This window comes from Manihot esculenta, chromosome 9, assembly GCF_001659605.2.
Source record: "Manihot esculenta cultivar AM560-2 chromosome 9, M.esculenta_v8, whole genome shotgun sequence".
NCBI lineage: Eukaryota > Viridiplantae > Streptophyta > Magnoliopsida > Malpighiales > Euphorbiaceae > Manihot > Manihot esculenta.
Window position 1 is genome coordinate 7,876,414 of NC_035169.2, and position 16,144 is coordinate 7,892,557.

General features: G+C 29.6%; 3 protein-coding genes across 3 annotated transcripts; 1 reads left to right on the top strand and 2 right to left on the bottom strand.

The window, feature by feature from the left end:
- Positions 1–4,325: 4,325 nt before the first annotated feature.
- LOC110623635 lies at positions 4,326–6,800 on the bottom strand. The gene is made up of 4 exons (XM_021768636.2): positions 6,315–6,800; positions 6,016–6,177; positions 5,661–5,880; positions 4,326–4,610 (listed from the first exon to the last, which is right to left on the bottom strand). The coding sequence occupies exons 1-4, from the start codon at positions 6,519–6,521 to the stop codon at positions 4,477–4,479; spliced, it is 723 nt and encodes a 240-aa protein (XP_021624328.1). The 5' UTR covers positions 6,522–6,800; the 3' UTR covers positions 4,326–4,476.
- A 5,378-nt stretch (positions 6,801–12,178) lies between these two features.
- On the bottom strand, positions 12,179–13,464 carry LOC110622974. Its single transcript, XM_021767753.2, has one exon. The coding sequence runs from the start codon at positions 13,462–13,464 to the stop codon at positions 12,784–12,786; it is 681 nt and encodes a 226-aa protein (XP_021623445.1). The 3' UTR covers positions 12,179–12,783.
- A 280-nt stretch (positions 13,465–13,744) lies between these two features.
- On the top strand, positions 13,745–15,958 carry LOC110622973 (nudix hydrolase 27, chloroplastic). The gene is made up of 6 exons (XM_021767752.2): positions 13,745–13,977; positions 14,064–14,114; positions 14,483–14,575; positions 14,686–14,780; positions 15,462–15,576; positions 15,656–15,958. Exons 1-6 carry the CDS (start codon positions 13,756–13,758, stop codon positions 15,797–15,799), a joined length of 720 nt encoding a protein of 239 aa, XP_021623444.1. The 5' UTR covers positions 13,745–13,755; the 3' UTR covers positions 15,800–15,958.
- The last annotated feature ends 186 nt before the right edge of the window (positions 15,959–16,144 follow it).

Consider the following 16,144-nt stretch of genomic DNA (forward strand, 5'->3'; position numbering starts at 1 on the left):
AAATTAAAGTTTAAGTGTATTAGAATTCATATTTTATAAAGAAACTTGTTGGTAGCTTTTAAGATTGTAAATTTATAATATTATCTGTAAATAGTAAATCAGACAAACTGACTTTTTATTTTTATCTGTATTCAAATATACATGTATATAAATATAATATTTTTATATTATAAGAAATGAATTTTACACTATTTCATAATTTTATTAAATTTATATAAAAATTTAATTTTTTTAAGTATTAAAAAAAATTGGTCTGATAAGCAGTAGTATATTATAAAATTATTTATATCATTTACTAATTTATTTTAAATAAATAAATAAATATATATATATATATATTATATAAAGAGATATAAAATAAATTTATTAATAATAAAAATATAATTAAAAAAATATATTACAAGCTTAAATATATCATTTCTCACATTCATAAACTATCATTACGGTGACTAATATTCGATTTAAACTGAAAAATTTGATCAAATTGAATTAATTTAAAATTTAATTCAGTTTTTTATTCATTTCGATTCGATTCGATTTTTAATTTTAAAATTTTTAATTATTTCGATTCGGTTTGATTTTGATAAAAAAATTAAAAAAATTGAAGCAAACCGATTTAGTGATAATAATATATTATTTTCAATAATATGGAGAAATTAAATCATATTAATATTAAAATATTTTAATTAAAATATTAAAATATTAAAAATAAAATGTAAAAAGTAAAAAATTTATTAAAAATTGAAATCAATCAAATTAAATCGAATCGAATCGAATCGAATTAGATCAGTTCGATTCAATTCAATTTTTAACCATAATTGATTCGTTTTAATTTTTATAAATATTAAAATTTTAATTTTTAATTTATCTAATTTGATTTGATTTTAAACTGAACCGAGCGTGTGCTTGATCCTTAACTATAATAGCTTTTAGAAGCATGATTACGAAGCTTAATGTTAGGTCACAAAATAAATTCTAACCAGGCAGAATACTTGTTTTCAAGTTAAAATTGAGACTCTATTTATTTGACGTAAATTTTTTATTTTTATATTTTATAATATTTAAAATATTTTAAAATTTTAATAAATAAAAAATATATTTTTAATTAAAGGATAAAGTAAGTCATTTTAAAAAAAATATTTTCTCTATCAAAAACAATTAATTATTTTTTGCACTTTGTGATTTTTCTTAGAATTTATATATAAATTTATTAATAAATTTTATTTTTAAATTAAAAATTAAATAATAAAAAATAAATTATTTCATTAAAAAATATTTTTATGAAAAATACGGTAAGTTTTTATAGTACATGGATGGCCAAAATTCATTTCAAACTAATGAAATTGTTTAATTACATATTTGTATTGATGTATTATTTAACTCATTGAATATTTGAATTGAAAATTAAAATTTATTAAACACCTTTTACGTATAAAAATCATAATATGATTAAATATAATTTAATTATATCATCTATGACTTATTAAAAAAGTCGAAAAGAATTATATTTATTATGGTTGTGTTTTAATTTTCAGAGTAATTTATTATTTTATAAAAAATTTAAGTATGATTAATAAAATTTTATATTTAAAAAATACAATCAACAAAGTGTGATTATTTTTTACTTATTTTGATAAGTCATTGATGACATTATTAATTAATGTTTAATTGTTATGAATTTTATGAGTTTATATATCTAATAAATTATTATTTTAATTTAAATTTTCAATAATTTACAATTTTAATTAAGTATTCAATGTATTAGTATCAAATACTACAAAAATATAAATATATATTCGAAAGAATAAAATTAATTTAATTAGAAGTTTAATTAATTTGATTATTTTTTATCTTAAGAAAGTTGATCCATTTATTTTTATTTTTATTTAATTTTTTCAAATAGCTATAAAGGATATATTAGTCCTATTCTAAATTAATGTATGTTTCAACACACTTTTCTCGTATATAAAATTATATTAGAGTGTGATATATTCATGAAAAATTCAAAATAGGTGAGAAGACTGATATCACTATTGGGAAATCCCGAAATTATTACAACTCAGTTGCGCAGCGAAAAAATAAAATCTCTGTTGATTTCCTTTCACAGAGTCCGAGTACTTCGTTTAATTCAAAAGATGAATATGAGACTAACCTGTTAATATCGTCAAGAAAATGCAATACCGGACTGATGGTGCTGCCTTTTCAAATGAACACCCTCTATGGTATCCACACGAACGTCATCTATCCTTCTAGAGTGCTAGCTCTCTCAAAGATGGATAGATTATGTGCTTCACAATCTGCAATCTTTTAGACCGAGTTTTCTCAAAAACCCATCACTTCCACAATTCGTAGAAGGGGTATTTATATGTTTCAATCTTTTGTATTTTTCTCACAACTTCTTTTCCTAAAAGTAGTTGTGTTTATCCCACAACATCCCACAACTCCTTTTTATACTATATTAAATTTTAACATTAGAAAAAAATGTTTAAAATTCTTATAAGCCGCATACCATTTTTATTTTAAAGTGACGTGAATTTAAAAAAGTTTTAAACAAAATTAAAGAAAATAAAAGGATAAAATTAATAGAAATTCTTGTTGTAGATTAAAATTCTTAAATGAGATCTATAAAATTTTATAATTATTTATCCCAATTTTTATTTTTATATTGAAAATCACGAGAAACATACTTGTAAATTTTGTACGTTCGTCCTTTAGAAGTTCTTTAACCTCTATAAGCCTTATAGATTAACTTTGTACTTTGGTCAAATTTACAATATTATTTTTAATAATAAATATCACTTTTTAATAATAAAATTTTATTTTTTTTAATTTAAAAAAATAATATTTATATACTATTTTATTTTTATTTTTATTTTAATTAATGACAAAATTAAACTACATCTATTTAAATTTTAATAAAAACATTAGAGATTAATTTAGACTTTTACATTGAGCTCATCAATAGATAAAAATAAATTGAATTTATTAAAAAATTTTAATGAAAATTTTTATCAATGTCTATATAGGATTGATACCATAAATAAGTGAATTTCTTTTAATTTTTATATGAATTATACCATCTGTTTGTGTCTTGAATTTAAAATGAATTAAATTTATATAAGAACTATTTAAATTCCGTCAGTAATTTTAACTAATATGGTTTGGTTAAAAAGAAATAAGAGAAAATATAAATTAAAAAATTAAAAATTTTATTGAAATTCTTTAAAAATAAAAAAGTGAATTTCTAATAGTTTATAATAAAAATAAAACCCTAATAAGCAAAATTATGAAAATATCTAAAATATTTAAAAAAACAATTAAACTATAAAATTAACTATCTGAACGATGAAATTTTTGTATCGAATTTTGTGACAAGGTATGGAGTTCTTGTTATATTTTTGAAAGCCGTGCGTCTCGAAATTTTATTTCTGAAAAATTATCGTGAATTTTTATCGAATGTCAGCAAAAATTAGGTCTGATCTAAATTTACCATAAAATTCAAGATTAGTTGTTACATATCATATTTTTTTTTAATTCTATTTTTAACGATTAATAAAATAAAATGATTTAAAAAAACCAACAAAAAGTTAAAAATACTTTAAGTTTTAATTACATATTCATTATTTTTTAAATAAAAGTGATTTTTTTAATAAAAGTGATTTTTTTTATTTGGTAGTTATTTTTTAAAATAAACTAACAAATTTGGTTCAAAAAGTGAAAAATACTTTTTTTTAAAATAATTTTTAGCTTTTAATTATTTTTTAAGAAAATTTTAAGTAATAAAAAATTAATAAATAGTATTTAAGTATAAGTAGAATTACGAATTTAATTTAGATAAATCTTAAATTAATTCAAATAATAAAATACATAATTATAAATAGTATGGATGATAAAAAATATTTTTAATAATCATATTATTTTTACTCCTTTAATAGTGGGAGTTGTACTTGTAGTTTAATATTTTTGTTATTTTTATTAAAATAAATTGATTTTAATAACTAATAAAATTTAATTATTTATTATTAAACAAAGTCTCAGCATACAGCACAGACAAACTTACTCTATTTTGCCCTAGAAGCATATACATCCTAACCATAGCTCTCCGCTACACGAAACCCTAAATGATTATTCATCACCTTATGGCTCAATTCACCCTCATACAAGATTTCAATTTAGCTCATCTTCAATTGCTCAAAAGTTTCAATTTAAGCTCATTCGAATCAAGTTGCTTGATTTTCAAACCAAGTTTAGCCAAAAAAATCTAAAATTGATTTTCGGCAAAATTGAGCTTAAATTAAAACTTTTAAAATAAATAAGGCAAAATGTTGAAAATGAACTAAATCGAACATTCCAACAAGATGAAATTGAACATACAGTCATTATTAAACCTTCTAATCTTCTTCTCCTACAGGTCTTATTCTTAATTTTTTTTATCTTTCTTGACCAATTTCTACACTAAAAATGAAGATGAGAAGCTCAATAAGTCCAGTCATGGGGCAAACCCATCTCTGGAGGAAGGTGATAATAGCAATCCTCCTGCTTGTTGACCCCAGGACTTTTCATGGAATTCCTCTGTTGGTTGACTTGATTCTCTGCTCTGCTTCTCACAACTGTCATAATATTAAATAAACCATAAATTAAAGATCTAGAAGAGGTTAAAAAAAAATGATAAAAACATTGCTGGCTCCGTTTGTTTAATGAAAATTTTTTCATTTGAAATATTTAGAAATTACAGTACATGAAGTTCTTTTTAATATCTGTATATATAAATTTATTTTTTAAATTAAAATTAAATAATAAAAATGAGTTATTAAATTAAAAAATATTTTTTAAATATAAATTATTTTTTAAAAAAATATGCTTTTGTTATTTTATTTCTAGTTAATTTCTTAAAATATGTATGATGCCACCGATTAATTATCTGGGAATTCTCAGCAACCAAACCATACAGAGCATTCTGCATTATACAACTGACAACTCCCAAAAAAGCAATGACTTTTACAGATTTTCTTCCCTTTCTGTTTTTCCAGAATGCTTGACAGTGCAAATATTGATATAATAATAAGGCCCAGCCACAGCATTATTATTTGGGCCCATCTATGAAAAGAAATTTTGAGAAGCTGGGTGTATGCTCACTAAAGAAAGCACGAGTATGCAGTCGTACACCCCCAATTACAAGTTCAATTCAACAATAATTAGTAAATGGAAACAATAACCATCGATTTGGCTTTGAATTTCTAAATGTACAGAAGAAATCATTTTGCCCAAAAGCTAAGAGTGAAGAACCTCACCACCTCCTCAAACAGTGATGAAACAAAAGGAAGCTAATTTTGCTTTGGTCTCTTGTGAAACATAAATTTCATTTACTTTGATCATGACAAACAAATAAATTGCAAGAGAACATACAGGTTGGTCAAATAATAATCAACAATCACACAAAGGGTAATATAGAATATCAATTTTCTATCTCATAGCCTCTATTTTCCAACTGATTTTGTATTTCTTTCCCATAAATGAATGTGTAATTCACATTTAATTATCTTGTCCTAAAACTCAAATTAGCATCATTCCCCAAGATTAAGAAAATTAGCCTATGATTTACATATCCCTATGAAGAAAACTAAACAAACCAGGAAAGCAACCAAAGTAAGCCAACTCACCTTGCTTCCTTTTAACATCAGTGGTGGCAGGAGAAGCTGTTGTGGGGTTCACAATGCGAGGATGGAAAACACCAGTACCCCCAGATTCTCTCACACCACCACCACCACCACCGCCACCTCTAAATCCAAACCCACTTCCCGGAAAAGGGTGAAGCCGAATCTGAGGAGGGTTTCGCTGCCTTTCACAGACCCTAAGCGTTGTATCCGGGTAGCTGTCAACCTATACATGACAATCCATTACCCACTGATGTACATTAGACATCAAATATTATTAAAGCTGACAAAAAGCAAGGCCTTTGATAGGACAAGGCATAAAAACGAAAATGGAACGGGCTTATGTTTCTTGTTTTTGCACCTGTGGCTGGACTTGAAACTCATGAAACGGTTCAGACCTGGCCAAAAGGGGTCCGCTTCCGTACCCATTAAGTCTTTGACCCAGTTCAGCACCGCCATTAACCCCAAGGGACACAGGTGGCAAATGGCTCGCCGATAATTCTCTAACCGCTATTTTGAACCTCTGTAAAACACATCAAAGGGAGCCAGTTGGACAGCCATGCCATTGACGGCACCATTTAGAAAGAGATTAAAAAAAAAAAAAAACTCATACAGAAAAATAAATAAAGCTAAAGAAAAATATAATAATGCTCAAAGAACCTGCGAGTTGAGCGGCGATTTTGGATGGGGCCTTGAGGGGGTTGGAGATGAGTGATTTTGGAGCAGAGAAAGAGCTGCAAAATGGCCAGCAAAATCCTCCATGCAAGAGATGCGATAAGGGTTGTATTTGGAGGGAACTTCATTGAGAAATATATCAGAAGGAAGCCAAAGCTCTCCATCCTCCAAATTTGGAGGAAACTCCGCCATTAAAAGAGAAAACAAAACCAAAGAACGGAACAGGAACAGTGCATATATGGATTTTCCAAGTAAAATATAGTAGAAGCTAAAGAGAAAGGGCAGTGGGCGTTCAAAGCTTCAAGAGCTGGAAGCGGGATTTTTTTTGATTTGGGGAATAAGGGACTGTAGAGGAGAAGAGGGGCTCTCTCTCTCTCAAAATGACGTTACAATTTCCTCTCACTTTTTTTCTTCTTAGAAAAAGAAAAATGATTATAGAAGAAAGGTGATAGAAATAGAAACAGAAATAGAATGTAAGGCAGTGTTTGGTTGGAGAGAAAACCTTTTCTTTTTCCTTTCTTTTTGTTATGACAAAAACTGTTTCTTTAGTACCAAAATACATTGTATTTCAGTTTTTTGTTTACTTTACTAATGGGTGAAATAATATATTTATTGTGTTTAAAAAAAGTATATTTATTAAAGTTTATTAAATATGATAATTTATAATTAATTTTCCATTTTATATAATTTTTTATGAGATAATATGTACTATTAGAAATTTTTTTGTCCCATTTTTAATTTTTAAATTTTAATTTTATAGAAATCTTAGCAATAATTATTATTATTAAAATATATAATAATTAATAATTAATTAATGATGGAAAAAATAATAATTAATATAATAAATATTTTTTATTTTAATGTGGTAGATAGTATTAGACAATACTTTTATAAATATTAAAAATAAAAAATATTTTTATAATTTTTTAAAAAATATTTTGTTATGGTTATTTCTAACAAGTGCACGTTGTACTTACTAAAATTCATTAAATACAGTTATTTAATACCAATTTTGCATGAATAATATTATAAATTATATTTTTTATGTGATGTTGCATTATTTTCAATATGATATTAAATAATTTATAATATTACCACACAAATTTAATATCGCGCACGTGAGTACTGTGCTTGTGCGGTACTTAGACAGGCCCCAACGAGGTTACAGCCCGTCAAGTTTAGCCTATCGAGAAGTTTTGCCATGCTGACTGGTTTCGCCCTGCCTTGAGCTCATCAGGGGAGCGGCTCCAGCCCCCGACCAGGGTGTGCAGGTATGGTGATCCCACACACAACGGCCCTTCGAGCAACTTCCCACCCAATCTTTACGGCAACATCTTCCCCAGCATGGTGTCACGGCATCCCGAAGATTTATGCATGTGACAATCTCCCCACTCAATCCATGCTCGCCCTCGAGCATGTCTTCAATTAAGCACTTTGATCCCAACATCGTTTCTCCGAAGTGACACTTTTCCACCCAAGCTACGAGCGCAACGAGCCAATGGGGACGTCCCTATCCCGTCGGAACGCAGGCTTCACCTTGCCTTGCCCCACCCGTTGAGACACTCGAGGAACCCTATCCTCGCTCACTCAGTTGCCCCGCAATACTTGCTCTGGACACCACCTTCACTTAGTGAGTCCGCTATAGCACCTCGGTATGCGCAGCATCAATCCTTGCTCCCCTCCACCAAGGAAGCTCAACTCAACTATGCGCATTCACTCTGCTGGTTCTCCACACCAGGAAAGACAACTCCTCTTCTCCTCTGTTCTTCTAGGATCTTCAGGCGGGATGGCAAACATGCCATGCGGAAGCCCACCTTGGCTCTGATATCACATGTCACAGGCTTAGCCTAGTGGTAAGTGCATCTGAGTAAATCTGAGAGGTCTCAGGTTCTACACCCCCAATCCCCATTTCAAATATATATATATATATATATATATATTATTTAATAAAATTTTAAAAAATTAAATTTATCAAAATCGCTCAATTTATCATACTTAATAAGTGAGTAAGTTATTTTATCCAAAAAAAAAATTAAAACACCTCAACTTTCGATTTATTATTGAAACTTTTCTCTCTGTATAAAATTACCATTATCAATAATAGTTTAATGTATTTTTATTATATTATAATCGTCATATCTTTTATTATACACCCGATCATATAATAGTTAAATTATTAAAAAATATTATATTTATCTCTATATTATTATAAAAGAATTATAAAGATAAATACTCGCTATTTTTTATATTATTTAAAATTTTATTTTATGTGCAAAAACTTCAAAAAAAAATTGTGATATATTTTTATATATAATTTTTTTTATTTTAATAGGACAAATGTACACTAATTAAAATTTGTATTACATGTTTGCATCCATTAAAGTTCATTTAGTATCTTATTAGTGTGGGGAAAAGAAATACATTTTTAATGATAAACATACATTTTCATACTATTAAGATGCATTTATCATTAAGAACACTTTCTTTCGTAGTTTTTGAAACAATTAATTATTTAATTTCTCCCTTTATTCCATTAATAATGCATTAAAGTTAATTTTTTTAAATTTAAAATTTATAATATTTAGTTTGTATAATATCAAAATCGCAACTATTTAATGTATGTAATTCATGCAATGATTGAATAGTCAATTCAATATTCATAAAAAATAACTATTTTATTTATAGAAATATAAGTTAAATATATAACTTCAACTTTTATATAAATGGTCAGTTGATATTTTGGCTTTTTAATTTTTTTTTTTTTAATTCAAAGCGATCAAAGAAACTGTATGAGGAGGAGGGATATGAACCCAAACTCCTTAACCTAACTCATAATAAGCCGATATTGCTAGAATATGAGCGACATCATTCGCAGACCTGTAAATAAAACCACATCTTACTTCTTCATAACTGGATAGAAACAGTTTATGATCTTGAACCAAAAGACCAAAAGATGATAAATCATCTAACGAAATATTGTTAATGGACACAACAAGAATCTAAGCATCAGATTCGAAAAGAACTCGATCCCATCCACACTATTTAATCCAGCTCAATGCCTCTCAAAATGTCATTGTCTCAGCACACTTAACCTCCATCTGACTGCAAAAATAACCTGCTTTAACCGCCATAAATCTACCATTAGCATCTCGGACTACATAGCCGAAGCCTAGTGAACTTCGTTGCGAGTTTAAAGAGACATCAATATTAACCTTAATCCAACCCTGCGGTGGAGGAGACCAGACAGTCAAAGCCGACACAACATTGGTGCAGCCGGTAGAATCAGAGCAGGCCCCCCTCCATTACTGCAAAAAATTCAGTGCTATGAAGAACACACCACTCGCAATTCGACCCTGAACTTTCCAAACAACATTATTTCTGTTATGCGACAAAACCCAACATATCATTAGAATAAGGGAAGCATTCTCCGCAGAAGCAGTAAGGAAGGCTAAAGAGAACCACTCTCTAAGAGAGGCAGCGGAGAATGCAGGCCAACCCAAAGGCGAACTCAACCAGCAACTGCGGGCAAAAGGACATTGAACAAGAATATGCTAGACAGTCTCAGGAGTCTCATGACACAACGGACATATCGAATCAACCGGAACTCTCCTGGACTGAGGCAAAGAGAGGCAATGAACAACATTAACTAAAGCACGCCAGCAGAAATTAAACACTTTAGGAGGCACCTTCGTCTTCTAAAAACGACTCCATATCTCACTACTTTCCCTATGTCGAAACCCAGCAACAAAAAATCTGTAAGCACTATTGACAGAATAGTGACCCTTGATATTTATAGTCCTTTAATTTTAACCATTGATATTTATAGTCGTGTAATTATTTAATATTTAAATTTTATAAATTATAATTATTTGGTGATAAATACATCTAAATAAATTTGAGAAATTTCAGATTTTATTCAATTAATTTATATTTTAAAAAAATATATTTATAAAATATAATTATTTAATTATTAAAATTTTTATATATTTATAAATCAGGCAGATATGTAAAACTTAAATAATTATATATTTATAAAGGTCGAGTGTTAAAAAGTTAACCATGAAAAATTCAGGTATTAACTGATTTTTTTATAAAAATTAATTATATAATGAGATTACACGGGTGAAATAATATTATTTATAATAGAAAATTTAATTTTATTTGAAAATGAGATTAATAATTATTAAATTAAATACTTAATATAGATTTATCCATTTCATCATATAAACTTTAATTATTTGACGTAAAAATTAATAAAATATTTAATTAATTATTATACACCTCACTTTTATGAGGCAGGGCTTTATATAGACTACATGCAACTTAATATTTTTTTTAATTACCTTTTAATTATAAGTAAATGAAAGATTTATTAATCTTATCTGTATTTTAATATTTTTTTCTTTAATTTAGATATTATATTTTACTTTATTGTAATTAAAAAACTGTATTTTATTTTTGTTATTATATTAGGTACTCATGATGTTTAATTTTCTCATGAAAGATACGTACACATCGCTGACATGTTAAGTGAGAATGATTTATATATTTAAAAATTTTAAAAAAAATCCCTCTAATTGAAGTATTATATGAAGTGAGGAGTTATTTAATATGGAGTAAAAATATATGAGCTGAATCGATAAAAAAATTAAATTAGATTTAATAATTATTAAAAAAAAATACAAATGTTTAATTGTACTTATTTTTAAAAGTTTTTTACTTTAATTATTCTATTCATTAAATAAAATTCGCTATCCACCTTTTTTATTTATCTTTATATTCTCATACATCTCCTTTTATATTTCTCTCAAATAATGATTTAACTCTCGCATTCTTTTTCAATATGAGTAATGAGACCGGTGAATAGTAAGTGAATTATTTAATAGAAAATCAATTTGAACATATAATTTTTTAATTTTAATTAATTAATAATAATAATAATAATGGATAGAAATTAAAGAAGTATATTTTCTAGTTAATAAATTAAAAGTATAATAATATTATAATATAATTTTAAAATTTAAAAGCATTCTAATTAGTTGGAATAAAATACAGAAGTATAATAAGAAAACTGTTGTTAATTTTAACTAATAGATTAATGAAAAAAAAATTAACGGATGCTTTTTTTTTAACTAACGAAATAAAATTATAAAAATGTTTTAATATAATTTTAAAATAAAATATATTAATTAATTAAGATATATTATAAAAACACAATAATAATTATTTTTTCATTTAAAAATTTTAAACTGTGAAAGTTGATAAAATTGTAATTTTTTATTATTTATAAAATTATTATTAATTATAATATATTTTAATAAAATTCTTAGTACTTAATTTTAATTAATAGTGTAAATTTAATTAATTTTTTTTATTTCAATCTATTTTTTTTTTTTAAATAAAAAACTATCCTTATCTTCCGTAAATTCGCTGTAAATCAATGAGCCTAAATATTAAAAGCCCAGGCTCTTTAATTCAGCTCATTTTAAGTTGGAGTTCACAATGGACCAAACCAACAACCCGTTTTCACATCACTATTCATATCTCACCTAATATAACTTCAGTTACTTCTTGAAGGCAAATATGAAATTATAATGAATTGAAATAATAATTTAATTTATTAAAATAATTTAATAAAATTAACACAATTTTAAATCATATGAATATGAGTAGGTTAGAGTATCAAAACTGACCAATCGAAATTATATATAATAGAGATGATGGGAGTGTTGTGGGTGTTATTGGTAGGGCATATATAATTGCTTATCTTCCAAAACTCAACAAAAGAGGAGGGGCCAATGGCCCTCACCAAATAAAAGGATTGCCTTTGATTTATAAACAACATCACATACAGAAGAGATTAATCCACTAATTCCATTTCCAGTGCCAACTTTTCCAATTGCAAATTCAATTAAAGGAAAAGAACCTCTGACAAACACAAAACAAAAAGATAAAGAAATGGTTCTCTTCTCATTTCACATCTTCAATCAAGCATCAATTATGCCATTGATTTTTTGATGCCAATTAGCAAAAACTTGAAAGCTTAACCAAAAACCACCTACCCATTATTTAATTATTCCTTTAACCCAAAATCCCACTCTTATTTTCTTCAATTAGAAGCCAAATGCCCAAAATTCCCATATCACAATCACAATTCAAATACCTCTGTGCCCTTTTCTTCCCAGTTTTGTTTCTTGCTTTCACCCAAACCCCAAAACCCAAAACCCAAATCAACAAAGCAAAACCCCTATCCTTTTTTAGGGTTACTAAGTATCCCTCTACTTACATACCCATGTACTGTATTAGTATATACATCCCTAACTTACAAGGACAGTCATATACCGTATAAGGTATACAGTTGCTTACTGTATGCCATACCGTACACTGCTCCTGCTTTCTTCCTGCTATGCACAGAAAACTCATCAGTCAAAATGCCGACGCTGGATTATCAACCTCAACTTGATCTTTTAACGGGACGGGCAATCGGACCTGCCGGTGATCGGAACCCGAAAGTAACAGTATCATACACACACCAGTGGAACCCAACATCTCTGCCAATCTCCTTAGCCCTCATGCATTCCTCGCATACTACTGTTCTATTCGCTCTCTCTGTTCCCAAGCTCGGCCCTTCGAGCCCTGTACCCATATTCATCAAGTACCTGTACCGCTCTTTCTCCATCTGAAGTTCCTTCACCCGTCTTTCGTACTCGGCCCGACCCAAATCCAGGCCAGAAAACCCACTACCGTTTATTGCAATAGTGTTACCGTCTCGCCTCAAAAGCATCAGATTAGCAGGTGGATCGAACCGGTTCTGCATAATTTCAGCTACCTCGCGGCTTTTTCGCCTCCTCTCGCGCCTCGATCGCTTGAGAACTACGAGAAAGAAGCAATCCTTCTCGCAAGAAACCGCCGCAAAATCGATCTTTCCGGTAACCGGGATTCTTGAGCCACGCCTCTTGCGGTCCGTGAGATAAATAGAAAACTGGTGAGAAGAGAGACCGAGTTTCTCACCAATAATCGATTGCAAAACTTTGAAATTCAAAGACGGCGAAACGACGACGTTGCCGAGGCTAGTCTCCTGTTCGCCGTCGAAGAACAACACCGGAAAGGGAGCCTCCTTGGCTTCCATCATCATTGGCAAAATAAAACAACGAGATTAGAGGAATTTACAAGGGGTCGAGGACATGAAAGCGAAAGGATTGGCTCTCAAGTAAACACAGAAGAGGGTTTATATATAAATGGCGGGTTTTAGGCGGAGGAGGGATGAAACGGTAAATGTAAAGAGGCGGTTAGGGTATTTTGGGAATAACAATATTAATAAGCACGGGAGCGTGGGAGGAAACCAAATGGTTTTTTCTTATTACGGTATATATACTGACTTGGGGACCAAGAAAGTTGCCGGAAACTGCAAAAACGACGCGTTGCGATGGGGTTGTGCGAGTGTCCACGAAATCCTCAAGTTTATCGATTCTCTAGTCGAAATTGCCCTCCAAAGTTCGGCAAATTTCCGGGCGTGCCATTGTCGACGTGGAAGAATAAATTCTGGAAGGTGCCTTCTTCGTTATCTCCAGCAGCCTTATCGGTGGAAACGCCTCCTCAAGGCTACAGAAGGAATGTGGGGATTTGTCTCGTTAATCCTTCTAAAAAGGTTAGAAATTGAGTGAAATATTTGGGTTTACAAAGATAATTTTTATCGGGGTTGTTAATTGCTCCATTTTCGGGCTTCATTTGTAGATCTTTGCTGCTTCGAGGATTAACATACCGGATACATGGCAAATGCCTCAGGTAGATTCAATTCTTTTCTGGGTTTTTGTTCTCTTTGTTTGTTTTTTAAATTTTGATTCTAGCTTAATTTGAATTGATGGGCAATTCAATCAATTCAATGGAGCAATGTTTTGTAGAATTGGATTAAGGATTTGCTTGTTAATTAAATTGTGCGAGTTGTTTGTTAGTGAGAGGATTGAGGACTGTGGGCTTTATGGGTGCTGCTTTCTTAATGCAGTAATGCTCAGTGAATTGGTCCTCTGCACATTTTGGCTTTGACTAGTATAATTTTGAGACTAAATGGCCTTCATGATGCTGTGTTTTGGGTTAATATTAGAATAAACCAAAAGGATTTGTATTACAATTGCCTGGGAGCTTGTCATTTACAGGGCGGTGCTGGTGAAGGTGAGGACCTTAGAAATGCAGCAATGAGAGAATTGAGAGAAGAAACTGGAGTTACATCAGCTGAGTTTCTTGCAGAGGTGGGTTCTTTTGTTCAGTGTTTGTTATCTGACTTGCACTCTTTAGGGGCATGTATGAATTGGAAAGACATGTTCTGCTGCTTATATCACTAAGCTGATTTTGGATATAGGCTCCATACTGGCTTACTTATGACTTCCCACTCCAAGTCAGAGAGAGACTTAATCGTCGATGGGGCACAAACTATAAAGGTCAAGCACAGAAGTGGTAAGCACATTCTCTTGCAAAAATTGATGTGTTGGAGTTATTTGCATTGACAGTAGTAGTGTTACTTGTAATGCCTGACGTTAATTCAAGCTGCTGTTATTGACTTATGGTCAGTGCACTTAGCTGCTGTGAATTACTAACCGGTTGTGATATTATATAATGAGAGGTACAAAACATTAAAACCTTGTTCCACAACCCTAGATGTTAAAGTAACTATTAGCTAAATGTTAGGGGGGTATTCTTGATTTATTATTTAATCACCCCAGATAGTATTTTGACTAGGGTCAAAACACTATATCCTATCTTAAAAGATGTTGCTGAGCAGGGCTTAAGTTTGAGTTATGGCTTTTGTGTGTATCCTTTGTTAGTAATGTCGGATCATATATTGTTTTGTTGCCTGATTCGGTGCTTGTCTTTCTGTTATTAGGCCGTCTACTTGTTATTGCCAGGATTCTTCAGTCTTCTACTTTAAAAATTGACTCTCTATTGTTAAAAATATGCATACTTTCTTTGTGATTTACCCTAGCTCAACGCTAACTTGTGTTAAATACTGCTTCAAATATGGAAGATATTTTGCTTTTTCGATGAATGAATAATCAAGAAGCTTTACTGTATGCACTTTTCCAATATGTTCTGAACATTGCCCCCATGTTCCTTAAATCAAAATTTTGTGAAAAACAGGTTTCTATTTAGATTTACGGGGAGGGAAGAAGAGATCAACCTAATGGGAGATGGATCGGAAAAGCCAGAATTCAAGAACTGGACATGGATGTTACCAGAACGATTGGTGGAGCTTGTGAGTAAACCTTACTGCATGAACATGAATTGGAAATTCTATATTTGAAGATTGATACTTATTTTGTGTTATGGAGCAGGCAGTGGATTTCAAGAAGCCTGTATATGAACAAGTTATGAAGTTGTTTAGTCCATATCTTCAGGGAGATGTAGACGAAGGAAGTTGTTTTGCACAAAAGATGAAGCTGATAATTGAAGAGCATATGGAGTCCCCTCCAGCATGAAGTAGCTTGAAATGTTAATTAAACTCTCGTTGATATTTCTGGTGCAATACCAGGTTTTGTCTTGAAATTAACCACAGCTATGAGAATCGTAATGTTCTGTTACTGTCTTCTTTTGCAAAGCATCCTTGCGAAGGCTTTCCAGCAAAAGCACTTTTAACATATTGCTGTTTCTTTATTGGTATTTCTTTAGTCAAATTTAGAACGACGTATTTAAGAGGACGGAGGAGAGTGGAAAGAGAAGTCAAAGAAAAAATAGTAGATTTTTTTAAAAATTAAAAAATCCCAAGTGTTAGAAAAATATTTTGAAACATACCATTATGTAGTACTTTTGTGAATTCTTAAGAA

Coding starts and splice junctions, on each gene's coding strand:
- LOC110623635 (XM_021768636.2), bottom strand. CDS start 6,521: ATGGCGGAGTTTCCTCCAAATTTGGAGGATGGAGAGCTTTGGCTTCCT. Junction 6,178..6,314: donor AATCGCCGCTCAACTCGCAG/GTTCTTTGAGCA, acceptor TGTGTTTTACAG/AGGTTCAAAATAGCGGTTAG. Junction 5,881..6,015: donor AGTTTCAAGTCCAGCCACAG/GTGCAAAAACAA, acceptor TGTCATGTATAG/GTTGACAGCTACCCGGATAC.
- LOC110622974 (XM_021767753.2), bottom strand. CDS start 13,464: ATGATGATGGAAGCCAAGGAGGCTCCCTTTCCGGTGTTGTTCTTCGAC.
- LOC110622973 (XM_021767752.2), top strand. CDS start 13,756: ATGGGGTTGTGCGAGTGTCCACGAAATCCTCAAGTTTATCGATTCTCT. Junction 13,978..14,063: donor TCGTTAATCCTTCTAAAAAG/GTTAGAAATTGA, acceptor CTTCATTTGTAG/ATCTTTGCTGCTTCGAGGAT. Junction 14,576..14,685: donor CAGCTGAGTTTCTTGCAGAG/GTGGGTTCTTTT, acceptor TTTTGGATATAG/GCTCCATACTGGCTTACTTA.